General features: G+C 43.9%; 1 protein-coding gene across 8 annotated transcripts in view; it reads right to left on the bottom strand.

Annotated features, from left to right (window-relative positions):
* Sh3kbp1 (SH3 domain containing kinase binding protein 1) overlaps window positions 1-21,027 on the bottom strand; it is a 352,120-nt gene that overhangs the window by 295,494 nt on the left and 35,599 nt on the right. For 6 of the 8 annotated variants that reach the window (XM_015992132.3, XM_015992129.3, XM_006973237.4 and 3 more), the window contains exon 2: window positions 5,582-5,739. In XM_015992132.3, coding sequence (XP_015847618.1) covers window positions 5,582-5,739 — 158 coding nt within the window. The remainder of the gene's footprint in view (window positions 1-5,581; window positions 5,740-21,027) is intronic. The other 2 variants (XM_076561926.1, XM_076561924.1) reach the window with 1 other exon arrangement.

The raw sequence follows: 21,027 nt of genomic DNA, 5'->3' as shown, positions 1-21,027 counted from the left end.
GAAAGGATATAGATTTCTCTATTAAGTAACTATGATGCTTCACCCTGGTTTTTCCCTAATATTGTACACCATACTGCTGTGGATATCACTCTATATAAATAAAACACTGATGGCCAGTGACCAGACAGAAAGTATAGGTGGGACAAGAAGAGAGGAGAATTGGGGAAACAGGAAGAAGGAGGAGAGACACTGTAGCCACCGCCAGGACAAACATGTAAAGATGCCGGTAAGCCACCAGCCACGTGGCAAGGTATAGATTTATAGAAATGGGTTAATTTAAGATATAAAAACAGTTAGCAAGAAGCCTGCCACGGCCATACAGTTTATAAGTAATATAAGCATCTGAGTGATTATTTTATACGTGGATTGTGGGACTGCGAGGCTTGGTGGAACCTGGAGAGAAGCCCTCCAGCAACACCATACTATGGTCTTTCATGGTCAATTCAAGAAAACAATACCCACACCTGGAAATTAGGCCAAAACAAAACAAAATAAAACAAAAAAGCCCATGGTCATGATCATAGGACTTTATAGTATTATGTTAATGCATTTTCTTAAGAGAGACCTCAGGAGAGCCATCTGCGTCTCTGGAAATAAAAACTGGACTAATACTTTATTAGGACATTTTATAGCTCTACGAAAGTCAGAGAATAACTCATAGAAAACACAGGATGGTCCACAGCTTTTTTTTCCTCCTCTGGTAGAGATGATCGCTCCAAAGGTTAGAATTTTATTGCCCTCTAAGACATGAGCCAGTTTTCAATCTCACTTTACAATCTTATTTGAAAATTCCACTGACTTTTTAATCAGTTCCTCATATCCTCGGTAAATCAAGTTTTGTTATTCCACTGGTTTCCTCATTAAAGGAGTCCAACAAAGCTTAGATACATGTTCTCTGTGTGCATGTTTTTAATAATATAAGGATTAGTCTTTGATAGTTCCTGGCCCCACCATTCAAATGAGCTCCAAGAGACTGAGCTCTGTGCTTCAGGTCGCCTTACCAGTCAGACTCACCAAGAGTTGGGGTGATTCATTCACTGGGCCTTGGATGTAGCAGAAAAGAGGCTCAAAGTACATAAATCACCCCCTCCCTTAAAGATGCCCCAGCTTTCTTTTTGTTTTATTTTGTTTGAGACAGGGTCCCTGACTGTCCAGGAACTCATTCTGTAGACCAGGCTAGCCTCTAATTCACAGAGATTCGCCTGCCATATTCTATGTCCCAAGTACTTGGATTAAAGGTGTGTACCATCATCTCCCAGTTGTGCTGGCTTTCTTTAAACAGAAAAAAACCCTATTGGTTGAAATCAAAGGTGGCATTCCCACTCCTACAAGTACATTATATACATACAAAGTGAGTACTTGTGTCCATAGAAGACACACAAGAGTGTCAAAAAAAAATGAAACAACCCAAATAGCCATCAACATCAACAACAACAAAATGGATCAGTAAGTTATGATATATTCATTTCTATGCAATACCACATGGCAAGGATGAAGTGCTGATACATGCAACATTTTGTGACACAAAAGGAGACATGTAAACTACAAGTATTCTTACAGCCCTACTTACATGACCAGCTCAAGGATGCAAGGATACAATAAACTTGACTAACTAGGAGGGGGAATGTCCAGGAAAAAGCAAAGAGAACTTGGTGGCGTGGGAGATGGCAGAAACAGTATTGCTGTAGATAGTGGCTATAGATATTGTACATTCTTATGTAAAATCAAAAATCATAATGCATGCTAGTGATGTGTGCATTTTAGTCTATGCAAATTATCTTTTGAAAGGAATTAACATTTTTTGAAGAGAGACAAGATAAAGAAAAATATATTCTAAAGCAGTGTATGGCGATTGATACAGAGACCCACAAGTAATCAGCGTGCAGGGGATAAGAGGCTAGAGTGCTCCGCCCTCAATGGAACATCTATTATCACCTTCCCTGATCCCGAGGCTTAGGGATCATTACAGAAGAGGGGCAGAGAGACTGGAAGAGCCAGTGGTATTGGACATCTGCACCAAATCAGTATTTGTCAGACGTGACAACACCATTATACACATGAACTCAAAGCAGCCGTGACTGAGCATATAAGATCAAGGAAATCTGAACACCAGCATGGCTGAGGGGGGGGGCTCATTAACTCCCACTCCTGTTTAAGCTATTAGCCGGTGATGGCTGCTGAGGGAGAAAGAGAAGGTTTTCTGCAGGGATTTGGTCCTGAGGTTCATGTAGGCAGTAGTAAATGGACTCCATGATTTTAAAAAACAGCCTGGCAGTGGTGGTGCACGTCTTTAATCCTAGCACTTGGGAGGTGGAGGCAGAGGCAGGCAGATCTCTGTGAGTTCAAGGCTAGCCTGGTCTACATAGCGAGTTCTGGAACAGCCAAGGCTACACAGTGAAACCTTGTCTCAAAAAAACAGAGAGAGAACGTTTAAAGTTGGGAGGGCAAAGTAGTAGGAGAGGTAGGGAAGGAATTGGTGGGGAGGGAATGGGAGAGGGTGAATTTTATCCAAACATCATATCTTGTACGCAATTCTCAAACAATAAAAAGAGAGATTATAAAAAGGAAAAGTGGAGAAAGAAGGATGAGGGAAAAGAGAAGAAGGATTTGAAAACATTCCTCTGACATATTTAATGTAAATAAACGTGGGAAAAACTAAAAAGCACAAAGCTGGCAAAAGGACAGGCCTGTTCTTAATAATGGGATGGGTGAGTATACACACCAGAGGATGGTGGAGATTCTCGTTTGCCAGACTGAACACACAGAGTCAGAGGTGGTCACTGGATGCCATCACTTTAGGAAAGACTGCTCTAATAGGGATTTGATAAGTGAACTGAGAAAAGACTTCCTGCAGTTCTCTGATAACATCAACAGAGGCACACAAATAAATGATGGGACTCCGCAAGATTACTTAATTCAATCCAAGACAAATTAATTCTTAAGCTAAATGAAATATTCAAATCTGGCAGATGTATGCCAATATGATTGTTATTGCTTAAAAACACATTTTCTTTTTAAAATTCGCTGTGGGAGCCTTGATTGTTGTTAAACTCCCTTGTATCCACCTACTGAGTTTTCAATAATCAGCCTAAGGGTGAAGACTTGAAAATAGACTCAGCCATCTGAAAGAATCGAAGTTTCTCTAGACTGTGACAGCCACAAGCAGCGCCGCCCCCAGACATTGCTACTTTTTCCACCATGGATGGACCCAGGACCGCCCAAGAATGTAACTGCCTCTCACTGAAAAGGGCTCAAGCCTAGGGGAGGGGGACAATGGATTAGGAAGAACCAGGGGAGAGGGTCATTCCTTTACGCAATAACAGGGCCAAAGGCACACTTACTAGATGGCTGGCACTGTGTTCAATGATTGCCGGTACCGTGCCATTTAATCCTAAGAACAGACAACGGGGTAGGTGGGCTTGCAAAAGAAAACAGCAGGGCTCAGATCAACCTGGGGCCAGATTAATAAAGAGATTTTTTTTTTCAAACAGGAAGTATAGAAAAACCTTAACATGGCAGCAAAGGGCTAAAGACAAAGCCCCCAGAAGGCATAGAGGAGCGGACTGAGTAGGAGCAGCCACGTCTCTGATAACGGACACAGGCAGCCCAGGGCCACCCCACAGGGAGGAGGAGCCTAAGGAGGAGCCCCAGGTCTCTGTGTTCCCCCTCCCTGCTGTCTTATCCTAGCACATCCTGGAGCCAGGGCCCATCACATGGAAGGGTCTGCAGCTAAGGATTCCCAAGTCTAAGGCAAGGCAGCAAGGCCAGGCAATGAAGGATGCCCTGTCAAAAAGACCCATATAAGCCTTCCCTCACAGGGAAAACACCTTCTGTTCTCCAGGCCAGCAGCACTGCCGGAAAGAGGAGACTCTGGATAATTGCCGCCCTGCTTCCCATCTGCCTTCCACAACCCCTCATAGCGTACGGAGAGGGAGCCCCAAACCAATTCCACAGGTCTACTCAGTGTCTTCCAATTCAGTTCTAGGAATCTGCCGTTTGACGGGAGAAGGCACTAGGTCAATGAGACACCTTCAAAACTTCTAGAACACAACTTGTCCTCTACACTTGGAGCTCATACTAGAGTCTCTTCTTCCCATGCTTCTCCTCTTTTCCCATGCCCCCACTTCTTTCGCACACTCCTCCCTTTCCCAAGGCTCCCTGGACTTCCCAGGGTCCTCTACTCTCTTGGCCACACCCTCTTCCCTGGCTCCCTCCTTCACCTTCACCCCCAGCACTGGCCCTCCTCTGGGAAACCTCTCCTTTCACATTCAACTTTGGCCTAACTTCAAGATAGTCCTTTTCCAAAGCGGGCAGCTTTGTTTGGAAAGGCCCAAGAATTACCTCGCATATCCATATCAGCAGAATCGATCAGTGCTAGCCCAGAAGTTGTGCTTTTCTACCCTAAGAATGGGAGGAAGCCCTTTGATTCCAGCATGAGCTCAACATTCCTACCACAGAAAGCAAAGCAGTGTTTATCAGCATATTTGCAGCCGAACTCTGTCCCATTTCCCCAGCATTCTGAACACCAAAAGACAACGAAAAAAGAGAGGTTGGCAGGATCGTTTGGAGGCAAGACCCTGAAGAAAAACTGACTTTAGAGTCCTATTCCTTTTAGATCCCCACAGGGTAGAGGCCCGAGCACTGGAATTGCGCAGCTATTCAAATGGTTTTCACCAATACCCCCTGTCATAAAGCCTTCCCACCCAGCCCTTGAAGTTCTTTTGAGGGGGACCCACGATTCTCTGGATCCATGGTTTCTCAAAGAGCCTGTTCTATGAGGCCAACTTCTATCCTGAATACGGTCTGGTACCACCGAGAATTCAGCTACAGGCCTGGGATTCTACATGAAGCTTTCCTATGAAGGGCAATCATCTCTTCTCCAGCATGGAACGGGAAGCTTCTGGTACTGGGTCTTTTAGACCTGCTTAGTATTTCTCATGAGAAACAGCCTCCAGACAATCTCTTCTTAACCCCAAAGTCTACACTGCTGTTTACAATGGTCGAGACACATCATTTATTAACAGGAAAGAAAAACGTTATCTAGCTAAGCCCTAAATGAGTTTGACAAAGGGCACAGGGTTTAAAATGTTTCTGATGAAACAGGTTTTATTCAGTGCTCCACAGACATGAAGCGGGATGGGGAGAAAGCAGAAAAGAGCATCATTTAGATTCTGCATTTCATCTGGAGGGTCCTGATGCAAATGGCCAAAACTGACTTTCAAATTCCATTTTGCATCGGCTGAAAAAGGGAATAATCCTTTCAAACTCTTAAAGCAAATAAACAAATATATAGACCAAACAATTTCACAGGCTTTTATATTTTCTCAGTGTTTTCAAAAAAGTGATAAAGCATTGTGGGAAAGTCAACTCTGGGTTTTAAAATGTCATTTTAAAACAAATGGCATCCTACATCCATGGAGCAAAATTACACATGCTCTCCTTGCCATCACCCAGGAGATCCAGCTGCCAGTGACACCCCTAAGAGCCCTGTGCACTTTATCGTCACCCCCCCACACACACAGCCTTTTGGTCTGCAAAGCCCACACAGGAAACAGGAAAAAGGGTTTGGCTTTGTACTCACTCTTACAAAGTTGTCAGGGAACAAACCTCTCCTGCCGTTGATCTGCCCCTCCCACCAGCCTCCATCCTCCTTCCTGATGTTGGTGATGACTTCACCCACGCTGATCGTCAGCTCATCATCGTGCTGGGCCTGGTAATCAAACTCCACTATGGCCTCCACTGGAAGGGAAAGAAACCAAAAGAGCAACTTAGGGTCAGCTGTTGTAGAAGGCTGAGCTCTAGGATCCCTGCAAGACCAATAAAGTCAGGTTAAAGGGACTTCCCCCTAGAAATAGGTAAAATAACAGGCAACATGATTTTGGTTAACCTGAAGCCTATAACAGCGCAGAAACCACGAAGTGCTGGTCGTGGTCAGACACAGGCAGGGTGGCCTACAATTCTGTGTGAGGGCCAGCAGAGCCTTCAGAAGGGAAACCACACAGTGACAGTGGCCTGACAACACAGGTGGTATGTGGCATCATTTCTCCAAGTTCAGAGATCAATGACCACAAACAAGAGATAGCGAGTCCTTGGGCTTCTCTTCACCTGGCCACTGCTAACTAACAGTGTAGTGTTAATGTCCTTGGACCTGAGCTGCGCAAAATATGGACTATAATCCCCATGCTGCAGAAATGGCAGCTATCACTCATGATGACACATGTAAACAAAGATATGTGGACCAGAGGGCTCTACTGGTGGAACTGATAGATCTCAGATTGCCCACATCAGAAGCACTGTTGCCCAATAAATGAACTCACAGGCAACTGTATCATGTTACACTATCTTTTCAGCGGCAGAGAGACTACCACCCAACTTGGGACAGGCAGAGGCAACATATGAGGAAGCTCTTTTGTTGACAAAGTACCAATGCAGTGTGGCATGAGCTAACCAGAGATTGATTAACTTACACAGAGAGCAGTTACAAGATTTCTGTAGACTCTGGGCTCTTCTTTGTGTACCTCAATATAAACCAGCATCAAAACTTGCTCCTTATCCATTTGCAACTTCATATAAATGAATGAATACAAAGATAGTGAAAATTATCAGGGTGGTGGTGGTGGTGGTGGTGGTGGTGGTGGTGGTGGTGGTGGTGCACGCCTTTAATCCCAGCACTCGGGAGGCAGAGCCAGGCAGATCTCTGTGAGTTCAAGGCCAGCCTGGGCTACAGAGCGAGTTCCAGGAAAGGCACCAAAACTACACAGAGAAACCCTGTCTCGAAAACAACAACAACAACAACAACAAAAGGGTAAAGCTTACATGAAACTCCAAGTGGAACATAAGCAATTAAGAGTTACAATAAAATAAGGGAAAGTTAAACGAGTTGAATGTGCACTGCAGACATGATTGTGAAGACCCAAACTGCATCTTTTTCCTTGGGGTTTGCTTGTAATGTTTTATTACTGTGTAACAGTCATACAGATCAATGGGGCACAATGTGATATCACTACTCATGCACAGAGCCTGCACTTATCAAATCAGGGTAGTCAGCATCTCCTTTCCCTTGTCATTTCTGTTTGGAGGTTTTAACTTCCTAGTGTGAGGATCTAAGAAAGCAAGAGAGAAAATCTTAATAACCTTGGTTTTGGAAAAGATGTCTTTTTTTTTCTTTTTTCTTTTTTTCGTTTTTTGAGACAGGGTTTCTCTGTGTAGCTTTGGAGCCTGTCCTAGAACTCACTCTGTAGCCCAGGCTGGCCTCGAACTCACAGAGATCCGCCTTGCTCTGCCTCCTGGGTGCTGGGATTAAAGGCGTGCGCCACCACCCGGCTGGAAAAGATTTCTTAAATAGAAAACTAAAAGGTACAAATGATTCAAAACAAATCCAATACACTAAGGTCACTTTTCCAGGGAGTAAGGCCAGTAGGTGAGCGGGTCTCCATCACATGGGCTTACATTTCTATTAGAGGTTAAGTTCCCACTGCACTTCTGGTTCAAAGCAGCCTGGCCTCCAGACTGAGCACTCATGAGAGCAGCTGCAGCAGCCAGTAAGGTAGTGCAGCAACTCAAAGCAGAACTTCCTTTTCCTAGACTATTGCTTAGTCCACCATCAGCTGTTGCACTCTCATGGCCTGAGTCTGCTCATGATGAAGTTGAGTTGCAGCCTACTGCTCTCACTTATCCATGGGAAAGAGGATGATAAGAGCATACACCAGGAAGCCCTTCCTGCTTTCTCCTGATTTCTGACAAGTACGCATGCAGGAATGCTCCAATTTCTCTGTACCATATTCTGGTCCCTAATAGTTCAAATGAGCCATCATCTTGGTGGACAAAGTGCTTCCATGCAAGCCCAAAGATCTGAGTTTGAGTCCCCAGAATCCACATAAAGCCAAACAAGGTAGTATGCAGAAGGCAGAGAGGAGATTCCCCTGGAAGCTCATGAGCCAGTAAACCTGGCATACACAGCAGCACATAACAAAAAAGTGGCACTGTCCCAAAACAAAGTGGAAACTGAGGACAGACACCCAAGGGTGTACTATGACCTCCACCTATGCACTATGGCACTTACACATCTGAACTCACAAAAATAAATGTATGCATACATGTACATCATACGCACATACATACACACACACATACACATACATACATACATATACACACACATACATACACACACACACACACACACACACACACACACACACACGGGGTGTGTGTTAAAAATGAGCTATCATAACAATCAATTTAAAAACAGCTAGGTCCAATGACACAAATCCATCATATCAGCTACTTGGGAGGATGAGGCAGGAGGATTGTAAAATCCAATGCCTGCTGTGGATGATTGATTGATAAATAAAACACTGATTGGCCAGTAGCCAGGCAGGAAGTATAAGCGGGACTAGCAAAGAGGAGAATTGAGAGAACAGAAAGGTAGAGAGGAGGAGACACCAGCCTGCCGTCCAGGGAGCATCATGTAAAAGCAGCAGGTAAAGCCACGGAACATGTGGCGACATATTGATTAATAGAAATGGGCTGAGTATAAGAGTAAGAGCTAGACAATGATAGGACTGAGCTAATGGCCGAATAGTTTAAATAATATAAGTGTCTGTATGTTTATTTTATAAGTGGGCTATGGGACTGCTGAAGATTGACGGGACCCGGAGAGAAAAACTAGCTACAAATGCATGTTTGGATATAAAGCAAGTTCAAGCCAGTCTGCTCAACTTAGTGAGACCTTGTCTCACAAACAAAAAATCAAAAGCAGTTTTCAGCTAGGTGTAGTCATACATTCCTATAGTATCAGCTACTCAGGGGGCTAAGGAAAGAGGCCCAACAGTTCATCTAGCCTGGGCAACATATGGAGGGAGATCTTTATATCAATTTATTTTCAAAAGCTTACTTTAAATAGAGATTGATCTATTGAAACTGAGATTATAGTAACTTTTGTTCACATACCAGACCCTAAATTATCTCATTTCCCAGTTAAATCATTTGATGCTCATCTTCCTAAGGAACCTGAAGCTGAGCAAGGAAGGTAAGCCCATTTTCAGAGACAATGTTTCTCAGTATGAGACACACCCACCTCGGGGATCTGTTGAGGTGATGCTTGGATCAAATACCTGTTTGTATCAATTCTAAAAAGAGAAAGTGCCAACTTCCCTACTATTCCCACTTACAGAATGGCCCTGGATCTTCATCTGCTCTCTGTCAGACAGTCAGAGGCCTCTTAAGGGGCCCAAAGGCCAGCAGAAGCAAGGAGTGCCGGGCAAGGAACACAAGCCAGCAAGCTCTGCTAGAGTACACACTCGCTCCAGGAGCAGGGAGCGCACCCACAGCTCTGTGATGCCTACGCCTCTTGATGATTCTCACCTCCTTTAACTAAAATCACCCTCACTAAATGGATAAGTAGATTGAACAATCTGCGTGGTGTAAAAGTGGTAGGCTATTCAACTCAAGGCCATGGAAACAAGAAAATGTGGAGCTGTTTTCCCCCCAACTGTCTATGGCCATACAAAACTCATTTGTTTGTTTCCCTGAAGTTCACTGTCTTTAATAGGAGATTAGAGCTCCCCATACTGTAATATACAGTCACCTGTCATGTAAGTTTGGTCAATGAACCACAAATATGATGATTGAATACGGTAAGATTGTATCATCTATGATTTCACACTCATCTGTGTGTGCATACACTCTGATGTTCTCACAACAAAGATATCATATTAAAATGTATCCATGCCAAAATTTTTAGATACTCAAACATTATTCTTTTTTGGAAAAGAAACCAGGGAGCTGGAGAGAAGGCTCAGTGGTTAAGAGCACTCACTGCTCTTCCAGAGGACCCAGGTTCAATTCCTTGCACCCACATGATGGCTCACGGCCATCTCTAACTCTAGTTTCATATTCTTCTGACACTACACACACACAGTGCACATACCTGAATGTATGCAAACACACATATACTTAAACTAAAAATTTTTAAGTGAAAGAAAGAAAAAAGAAAAACGGTCTGGGAATACAGCTTGCCTAGCACTCTTAAGGTCCTGAGTTCAATTCTCAGCACCATGAAAAACAAACAAAACCATGGGCCATGAACTCAGGCTGCCCAAAACAGATCTCATCAAACAATGGAAAGGACAGCTCTCAATTTTTCTAATGGGAAACATTATAATGTTGGGGGCAAATTGAGAGAACCCAAATACAGGTGTGCATTCGGGGGGGGGGGGGGAGGAAGGAGAACAAGGAAATGCTTTAAAGAGGTAAAGGGAGCTGTGTCCTGGCTAACTTCGATCCCGTGAACTTTCGGGAACTCCGGACCTGACCAATGTGTGGCTCACAGCCTTGCTTCTTCCTTGCTAAACAGCGGGTCACATTTCCTAACTCTCTACCTGAACTTTGGCAAGGCCAAGCTAAAAGAGAACAAGTAGAGTCTGCTTCAAGAAGATGGCTACTAAGAAGTCAAGAGCTGCTGCCTGCTGTATGCCAAGCCAGGGAGAAAAGCATCCTGGCTTTTCTTCACTCTCTCTTTCCATGTGCCTAAGGACCTGCATTAGGGGATGCCCACTCTCTATGGTAAGGCTGGCCATTGAGGGCTGGGGATGTGGAGAGTATAAGTGTACAACATCCGGGTCTTCTTCACAACACACTACCCCATGGCTTGCTTCTTCATTTACTCATTTCCTAAACTCCCAGTTGAAAGAAGATTCTTCCCAGATCAAACAGAATTTACCCTTAGGAAATTATATGTAGCCTCCCCGCTTTCTAGCCTCAGATGGCCCCTGACCCCCTCCAAACCTCCTCCATAGCTTCTCTAGCCTCCCTGGCTCTGCCACCGAGTGCATCCTACGCTGTGGTGGCGGCTTGTGAGTCCTCCTGGTGAGATTCCAAATGCTTTCTGGGTGTGAATCATCCTTCGTTTGTTCTACTATGGCCCCTGTGAACATCCAGGGCATACAGTAGGTGCTCATTGCAGACTTGATAATTCAACCACTCGGCTTACATTTCATATTGATAGTTTCTACCTCTAAAATGTCAAGTGTCAATCTCATTTCTGCAAACTGAGTCATATTGTTCAGTGCACTAAGGGAGTTTGCTATTTAAAAGAACCTGCGGTTAATTCTTTTGTGACATGAATAATCACTTCCTGCTTTACCTTTCCTGTCGAGAGAATTTTTTTATATATCAGGTTTCTCTTAAGGTAAGAAAGCTGTGCATGACTTTGTTAAGAGCTCCCAAGCCGTAAGCTATGTCTCTCTTCCTCCCTTTCAAAGGTTTAGGATTTTTCTTTGCAATGTAATAGCACCGGTTACAGTGGCTACGTGTGCCATAAAGCTCTAACAAGGGGCTGGGGAGATGGTCCAGCAGTGGAGAGCACTGGCGGCTCCTCTAGAGAATCCCAGTTTGACTCCCAGCATCCACATGGCGGCTCACAACCGGCTGTAACTCTAGTCCCAGCAAGAAACTCTGCCCTCTTCTGGCCTGCATGGGCACTTCCTGCACAGCATACACGTCCATATTGGCAGGCAAAAACCCTATATTTCTAAAATAAACCCTTCTCCAAAGGTCTCACGAGCTCTTTGTTGGTTGGTTTGGGCAGTGCCCCGTGGCAGACGTGGCAGGCAGAGGACAACTGAAAGAGTTGGTTCTCTCCCTGCACTATGTGGAGCTCAGGGATCACAGATGGGCAGGCTTGGCAGCGAGTACCTTTACCCACGGTGCCATCTTCATGGTCCCTACACCACACGCCTAGGAACGGCTTCTGTTGAAAAGTAATGGTTCCTCACTTGGGCCCACAAGGTAAATTAACAGGTAAATTAACAGAAAGTCTAGCATCTGCCTTCATTTTGTCTCCTTTACTCTGGGTCACCTGTTTACTGTTCCACACAGACGTGCTAATCATTCAGGGGAGTCGTGCAGAAAGCCACAACACCTACCCCATCTCCTCTCCTCTCCATGCTCAAGGCATGGAGAGAAGAGGGGCTGAGACAGCTGACTGCCCACCTTTTACAATGGCCTGCCCCACACACCAGAAAAGACATCTACAGGGTTTGAGTCACTGTCATGAATCTGTTGTCACCTTGGATTGCAGCAATAGCAACGCCTCCCTGGACAGCCCACACCCCCTCCCCAGGTGAGGACCACTGTGTGTGGTAGCAAGCCTATAGAATGGAGCCGGAGTTACCACCTGCTGAAAGCCAGCCTTCTCTGCCAAGCTGTGGAGACTGGTTCTTTGGGTCACCCCCAGAACCAGAACCGAGACACTCATCACTCCGACCTTGTGCTGACCAGGACTCTTAATTAATACAGACCTCTTGCCCCTGACACAAGTCTTCTAGTTAAACCTAAAGTTCATGCCAGTACCCTAAAGATAAACTAGGGATCACTGGATCCCTTTATTTGTTTGTCTTCTCAATGTGCCTCCTTTTTCTCTGCTCGGCACCCTTCCTCATCTCTTGGATTGGAGTCCTAGGCTGCTGGGGCTCCCAGAGCTGGGCCAGTGCTGGAAAAGTCCAGTAATAAGAAGTACGAATTAGCTCAACCTGTTTACCTTGACTACACAGTGACATGATACTTTGGACTTACTGGAATAAATAAATATTGAAATTAATTTTAGCTACCACACTTGAAATTATATGTGTGGCTTACGTTATATTTCTATTGAATAGCAATGGTCTAGAATAATGCTTAGCAAAAAAGCAATAAAGACCTCAGACTACAACCACAGCCAAAATATTCACCAGAGCCCAAGTCTATGCCTCCAAACACACATCCTTGCCTACAAGAAGCTACAGGTAACTTTAGCAAAGGAAGGTAAAACATTACCTACAATTTTTTTAAATGGTACCCTTTGGGAAACTATCTCTGCATGAGCACAAAATTAAAGCACTAGGCAAAGTAAAGTATCTCAGAGGTGTAATTAGGACAAAAGTAAACAAAATCCCATATTTAAAGACACCATGAATTACAAAACTTAAGAGTGTCTCCCCTTCGGAAAAATAAAAACACCACCCTCCATTTGCCTGCTGTGCCAAAAGCCAGCCTCCACAAGTTTGCTCTAACTACTGTCTGCCAAAAAAACAAAAACAAAAACAAAAAACAAAAACAAAAAAAAAAGCTACAGTTAACAAAAAAGATAGAGCCCCGGGAGATAAGAGATCTGCTTAGAAATGCTAACACTTCAACCTTCCCTATCTCCGCCTTCAGACTTGCTGAATGCTCCCCCACCCCCACCGGCCCCGAAAACACGAAATGAGTGGTTTTTGAACTGTTAGGTTGGCTAAGGCAGCTGTCAGGCAGCTTCATGGTGAGGCTGACACAGTGGCGATGATAGAGCCGCTCCCCCCCCTGCTGTGGGGCTCAGCCCTCCTGCTGTAGCCCTTACTTCCTCTATCTTTGCTCCACCGTGAGGCGGCTCACGGTGGCTTGCTTACCCCAAGCAACCTGCAAGCCTCCCGGAGAGGGGGAGCCCTTCTGTGTCCCAGGATTCTGGCTGCCCCACCTACCATCCCATGTGACTCAATAAATACGTGAATCAACAGAGCACATGGAAGAGGATGGAAGTTTCCAACTGACTTCCTTTGCTCCACATACATGTTGTTGCAAAGGTCTTGGTAGGTGTGACTTTACGCTTTAATCATTTCCGAAGTAGAAATGTCACATACTTGTGGCTTTACGCTTTTTTCATTGTGTTCATTCTGATGAATGCATTTTTAATTTTAATGTTTTGTTTCCATCCTATTTGATGATAGTATAGAAAATCAAGAAGTAATTTTCACCAGAAAGGATTTCATGAAAAAAGAAAAGCGCAATTGCTGATTACTGGTGATAGAAATAACATCAGATATCATCTTGTCAAGTAAATCTCTTAATTGTACAGGTGAAGAACTGAGGTCTAGAATATTCCATGACCGAGATTTAGCATCTCTGCTCTCCCAAATGACAGTTCGCAGGAGAGAAGGTTAGATGTAACAGCAGTAGTCATTGAGATCGGCAAGATACAGACTTGGGCAGCACTGTGAGGGCTTCTTCCTTGCCCTCCCCATGGAGCAGAGTTTCTACAATACCCAGAAATTATAGCAATCAGGAGCACATAAAAACCTAGGTGCAAATCTAAAGGGACTGAAAATAGATGAGTGGTTGCCTGGGACCAGGGATGTGAACTGATTACAAATGGCTAAGAGGGATCTTTTGGGATAATGGGAATATTTTCATCTTAAACTGTGGCAAGCCGTGCACGATGCTATAAAGTTACCAAAAACGCACAGTATACATTTACATGTATGAAATGCTATACCTAAATTTATCCTTTACAGATAAAAGCGGAAACATTATGTGACCCACATTTAGGAACTTATAACTGTAGGTATTTGCTCAAGTAGTTGACTATGGTTGCCCCCAGGGAGCCCCCACTCTCCCCATCCAGGGAAGAAAGCCATTTGGAGGCGCGTCTCCTCCCCCAGGAGATACAATCTGATGAGAATGCAGCTGACATGTCCAATGCTCTGCCAGCACATGGGCACAGAAGCTAACTGACTGCCAGGAGGTGACAGCAGCTGGGAACGGCTAGAGCACACACCCTGTGGAGCTCTCAGAAGCAGCCTGCTTGCTACTTTTCCCACACATGATTCTACAGCTTCTTCTTCCACCACATAAACCACCCCAAAACCTTTCCATGAATCATGTGCCCTCTTTAGTTAGCAGACAGTTGGTTTCTGTTACTTGCAACTAGAGAGCCCTAACGGAGTCATGAACCAACTTAGAAAAAAAAATGATCGTCTTCCCTATAGAAGGCCAGGTTCGCACTATCTAGTGCTTTCTCATCAGTGTCTGGGCTAGGGGCTTGGGGATCTAGATTTCCCAGCTCGAGGGCACAGGGACAATGAGGCTCTGCATACACAACAAAGCTGATCTCCATTTGCTTTCAGCGGCTTCATGAATGTACCAGTAAGGGGCACCAAACCAACAACAGCATGATTCCTAAGGCCTGGCTCCTGTAGGAAACAAACAGCAGCTTTCTCCAGGAAGACAACTGACCCCAGTGAGAGCCACTGGGTATGAGCTCTCTCTGAGCACGAGGGAGCAAAGCAGAGGTTGAGATGGCTTCCTGCAGGGTGCAGCAAGGTCTGTCATGGGCCCCCGGAACAGCTCCAAGGACTAATTGGGCATCAGCAGAGAATGGGTGGGGGGGAACAAATCATCAACACAGAACAAAGAATAAAGGCCCACCACTGTCTGACTTAAAACATTCCTGTTACTCACTGCTTTGAAGGACAGTGCAAGGAACCCTGGCCTCCCAGGCCAGCATCTTTCACACATAATATGAGCTATGAGAAGGAGCCTGATAGGCCTAAAAGTGAATCCCAGCCTATATATTTCTATTTGTATGGCATGAGGCAAAAACACCTTGCCTGCATCCACATTTTTGTGTTTAATAGTGGAAGAGGGTCTGGTCCAAGGACAATGGATAACCCCTGAAAACTCCTGTATACAAAAGCTGCTCCATCAATTGACAGCCACTAGTGTCACAGGCCATTATCATTCTTTGTGTGAGGCATTCCCTGGGTATCCCCCTCCCTCACTGCGTACCCACTGGGACACCTTATAGATCTGAGTAGAATCCTCACCTGTTATCTAGCCCATAATAGGTACTCAGTCAATGCTGGTGACTAAGTGTGTCTGCTCAACACCAGGAGTGCCCTGAGGGAGCATTTATTCCAAACTACACCTTTTCATTCAGCACAAAGAGCTACAGTTACACATGTGAGTTTTGATTTGATTTGAAGGGTAAAAAAGCCCAAGATTAACATGATCAGGTAACCACACACACACACACACACACACAAAAAAAATGTAAGTATGACTGCCTGGCCGGGGTGTGTCAAGTGCTCCTGTGACCAGCTTCAATTCCATTCGCGCCTCTGCCAATAGCAGAGGAGTGTCCAATCAAAGAGCAGAGCACGCAAGGAAAGGTGTGGACAGGAAAAGAGCTCCCTAATGCCTCCGGGCCTCTGGTATTTCACAGTCTGTACTTGAAGCCACAGTCTCCCCAGGGCCTGGTCCTAGAACACACACCCCGGGGGCACAGGAACAATGCCTTATTAAACACTTCAGAACTGAAACTACTAACTCTTGGAAACTGAGCACACACGCTGCTCTTCTCAAAGATGTATTAGATCAAGTGGGTAACAGCAAGTTGGACAGGAAAAAAAAGATTTTTAAGGGAAAAAGCACAGAAAGTGGGTGTAGAGTGATCTGCAGATTAAAACAATAGTACAGAATAAAGACCAATTGTTTTTTTTGTTTGTTTGTATTTTGGGGTTTTTGAGACAGGGTTTCTCTGTGCAGCTCTGGGCTGTCCTAGAATTAGCCCTGTAGACCAGGCTGGCCTTGAACTCACAGAGATCCCCCTGCCTCTGCCTCCTGAGTGTTGGGATTAAAGGCATGCGACACCACCACCCGGGGCTAAGACCATTTGTTATAAGTAAGTCAATAGAGGAGGGTTCTCTGCAGAAGCCATGGAAAGAGAAGGAAACAGCCTCTTAGCAATCTAATACAAGATGAAAGTCAGTTCAGTCAGAACAGTTTAGACATTTCAAGAAGACATCATCTTTTTTATTCAAGTATAAGAAAGACTGTACATGAACATTGCTTTATCTGTGTATTTAATGTTTTAAGTAATAAAATAGCTTTAAGATACATAGATGTTCATGATTTTATACCGACACCCTGATTCCCACATTCCAAAGAGAGCCAGACAGTGCCTGATTAGAACATTCTCTCCTGTCTTTGATGATGAGAAGTGCCCAAAAGTTGGGACCAAGCAGAATATGCAGACTTTAAAAGAGAACAGCAGGCAAGTATCTGCTTATTACAGGTTCTGTAAAATAAAATGAGAAAACTGTGCTTCCTCTCCCTCAAGTCTCTTGTTTCATGAATTAATTGTCTTCAACAGACAGTGCAAGGATGGTTGAAATGGATTCGATTGTGGTTGATACATCAAAAGGCTTGCTGAGGGCTGGAGAGATGGCTCAGTGGTTAAGAGCACCGACTGCTCTTCCAGAGGTCCTGAGTTCAATTCCCAGCAACCACATGGTGGCTCACAACCATCTGTAATGAGATCTGGTGCCCTCTTCTGGCCTGCAGGGACACATGCAGGCAGAATACTGTATACATAATAAATAAATAAATCTTTAAAAAAAAAAAAAAAAGGCTTGCTGAAACGATTTTATTCCCAATACATGCACAGAGCCTGGTAGTCGAGGAGACAGTGTAAGAACTGTAACAATGTGACCCTTGCTTTTCTGGTGGACAATATGAAGAGGCTGGGGAAAGGGCTTTACACGTGGGCAGGGGTACACTTCAGGGGAGCTAAGCTGAATCAGCTGCAAGAGGCCAAGTCCAGGTCAAAAGGAGGGAAGTTAGGAGCCTTTCAATAGGAAAATGTGCTCAGAAGGGGCCCTCAGAGCAGGAGCAAGGGGTGAGTCCCTGCATAGCCTGTGTCAACAAAAGATGCAGTGTCTGATCAGGGGGAGAGTAGAGAGTAGGAAGAGAGGAGGGCACACTGAGCCTTCCTTGCCTTCCTCAAGCACATTTCAAGTCCCCTTTCAAGTTTCCTTTCGACCCCACCCTCACTTAGGTTCTGGGAGGTCTACTACAGTTGTGGAATTTCACCACTGGGAGTCCCTAGGGCAGACACCATGTGAAAATGAAGCTCACGGCAGTAGGTCAAGTACCTCTCTTGCAAGCATGAGGACCAGAGTTAGATTCCCAATACCCACATCAAAAAAGCCGACATGGTCCTGTGTGCTTAAAATCTAAGTGCTGAAGACGTGAACTCCTGGGACTTGTTGGCCAGCCAGCTAGCCTACTTACTTGACAAATTCCAGGTCAGTGAGACTCTGTCTCCAAAAAGAGAAAGAAAGAAGGAAGGAAGGAAGGAAGGAAGGAAGGAAGGAAGGAAGGAAGGAAGGAAGGAAGGAAGGAAGGAAGGAAGGAAGGAAAAGAAGTTGACAGTGCCTGAGGACTAAGACCCAAGGATGTACTCTGGTGCATACACATACACACACAGGCACTCAAGAAATGCTTGGTGCTAAGTGGAGAAAAACACAAGGACGAATTTGATGAAAAGTTGAGAATCCAAGAAAAATGAAATCCGAGCCAAAGCTAAAAGCAGACGATAACAGCAAAACAGTGGCTCTTCAGAGCAGCCTAAAAATGCAAACTGTCATAAGCATAACTACTTTGAGTTCACTAACATCTAATCAAGAGAGAACATCTAGTATATTTGCAACTCTATACTCAGAAGGTTATTCAGGACAATGCACTGTAGTTCATGATAAGTTTCATTAAAGATACTGCATTGTGAAATAGTCCTTTACACTGTGAGAATATATGTTGCTATGATTGGTTTAATAAACAAGCTGACTGGGCAATAGGTGAGCAGGATGAGGTTAGGTGGGAGAGCCAAACTGAGAATGCTGGGAAGAAGAAGGGTGGAGTCAGAGGAGTTGCTAGCAGATGCAGAGGGAGGCAAGATGAGCATGCTGTACTGAAATAAGGTACCAAGCCACGTGGCAAAACACAGATAAAAAAATATGCATTAATTTAAATGTAAGAGATAGCTAGTAACAAGCCTGAGCTATCACCCGAGCATTTATAATTCATATTAAGTCTCTATGTCTGTTATTTGGGAATTGAAGGCTGCTGTAAAGAAATGTCTGCCTACACTGCATAGTGACTGCAGTGACTATGAGTTTACCTTAGTGACTACTCCCAGTTTGAGAGTCATTTGGTCAATGTTTTTACTATTTGAATAATCTGAATTAAAACTTGATAGTCAAGATCTACTGTAGCTAGAGTTTTCCTGCCTGGCCCACAGTCAGGACAAATCTCTCTCACCCACCAGTCCCACAGCTGCTCAGACCCAACCAAGTAAACACACAGAGACTTATATTACTTACAAACTGTATGGCCATAGCAGGCTTCTTGCTAACTGTTCTTATAGCTTAAATTAACCTATTTCTATAAATCTATACCTTGCCATGTGGCTCGTGGCTTACCAGCATCTTCACATGTGGCTTGTCATGGTGGCGGCTGGCAGTGTCTCTGACTCAGCCTTCCACTTCCCAGAATTCTTCTCCTCCTTGTCCCACCTAATATTTCCTCCTGCCTGACTACTGGCCAATTAGTGTTTTATTTACTAACCAACACATTTGCCATACAGAACATCCCACAGCAATCTACTTTATGCATGTCTTCTTAATCAATTTCTTTGTAAATGCCTGGTCAATGTATGAGAAAATCACTTAGTAAGTGTACATATACTCAGAGCATTAAAAAACAGAAGGAAGACTGAACCCTAACATTTTTCTTTCCTGTAAAGGTTGTAATTTAAAGTTAGACAAACAGGGGACTGGAGAGATGCCTTGGTAGTTAAGGGCACCTGTGCCTCATGCAAAAGACTGGAGTTCAGTTATCAGCACCCACACAGTAGCTCACAGCCATCCATAACTCCATTTTCAGGGGATCCAAGGCCTCCTTTTGAATTCTGCAGGGACAAACATGATCTATATACATATATATGCAGGCAAATATCTATACACATAAGATAAATATTTAAAAAGTAAAGTTAGACAAATAGATTAAGATCTAAAGAAACTGTTAAAACCATTTCCAAAATTGAAATACACACTGATAAAAATAAATAGACAAAAGGTCAACAGCACCACCCCAGAGATTTCTAGAAGGATGTTCTAAAACCAGTATGTACATGTTTTTCTGAGACAATTTACATTGAAATTTTTCACTAAGAGGAAGCCAGGCAGTGGGAATGACTGATTTGGACTCAGGAACAATAAAGATGATGAACCCTAACCATGTCACTACACCAAGCAAACAAGGGACCATCAAAGGTGTGCTGAAGAGAAGAGGCGGTGGGTAAAGTGTTTGCTATGCATGCTTTTGAGAAGTCTTTATCTGGCCTGGCATGGTGGTCATACCTTTAATCCCAGCATATGGGAGGCAGAGGCAGGCAGATCTCTGAGTTTGAGGCCAGCCTGGTCTACAGAGCGAGTTCCAGGACAGTCCGGGCTACACAGAGAATTCCTGTCTCAAAAAAAAAAAGAAAGAAAGAAAGAAAGAAAGAAAGAAAGAAAGAAAGAAAGAAAGAAAGAAAGAAAGAAAGAAAGAAAGAAAGAAAGAAAGAAAGAAAGAAAGAAAGATAGAAAGAAAGAAAAAGAAAGAAAAGAAAAGAAAAGAAAAGAAAAGAAAAGAAAAGAAAAGAAAAGAAAAGAAAAGAAAAGAAAAGAAAAAAGAAAAAACCCACAAAAAAGAAAAGAAAAGTCTTTATCTTTACAAGATACATGGTGAAGCATTTCTGGATTGTTGAGGAGGCCTAAACAAGCAAGCAGAAGAGTCATGCTCTCCACTGAACTTGACAGACAAAGAGGAAAACCGTACTGCTACATAACTCCAGCTGGTATAATCACCATGTCACAAGCGATTCAGTCAGCCACGCTGTGCATGGCAATGCACCAAAAGAAAGGGTGCTTTTGTGGAGTTTGTTTTGTTTGTTTGTTTGTTTGTTTGTTTGGTTGGTTGGTTGTTTGGTTGGTTGGTTGGTTTTTGCGTAGCTGGTGGTATGGGAGGATACCATTTTGATTGGTATGGTGTTTGTGTGGGATCTCATTATGTATCCCAGCTTGGTCTCAAATTCACTGATACCCAAACTGATCTCAAACTCTCCATCATCCCAGCTCAGTTCTCTGAGTACCAGGATAATAGGCATATATCAGCATGCCTGATTCAAAGACAGGATCCTTTTTAAGGTACAAGAAGTTGACAGACAGAGGGACTTCAATACTTGAATTTATTATTATTAAGGGCACTAAATATCTAAAAATATTTTAAAGTAAAGAAATGATCCCAAAGTAACTTCCTTTTCAGTACTATAGTTCATTTCCTGTGGATAATAAAATATAAAACAGTATCAAAATTGTAATCACTCCTCTATAAAAGATGCACTTAGAAGATATC

This window comes from Peromyscus maniculatus, chromosome X (assembly GCF_049852395.1).
Source record: "Peromyscus maniculatus bairdii isolate BWxNUB_F1_BW_parent chromosome X, HU_Pman_BW_mat_3.1, whole genome shotgun sequence".
Classification (NCBI taxonomy): Eukaryota; Metazoa; Chordata; class Mammalia; order Rodentia; family Cricetidae; genus Peromyscus; species Peromyscus maniculatus.
Note: the sequence above shows the minus strand (reverse complement) of the source record. Positions and strands in the feature narration are given on the sequence as shown.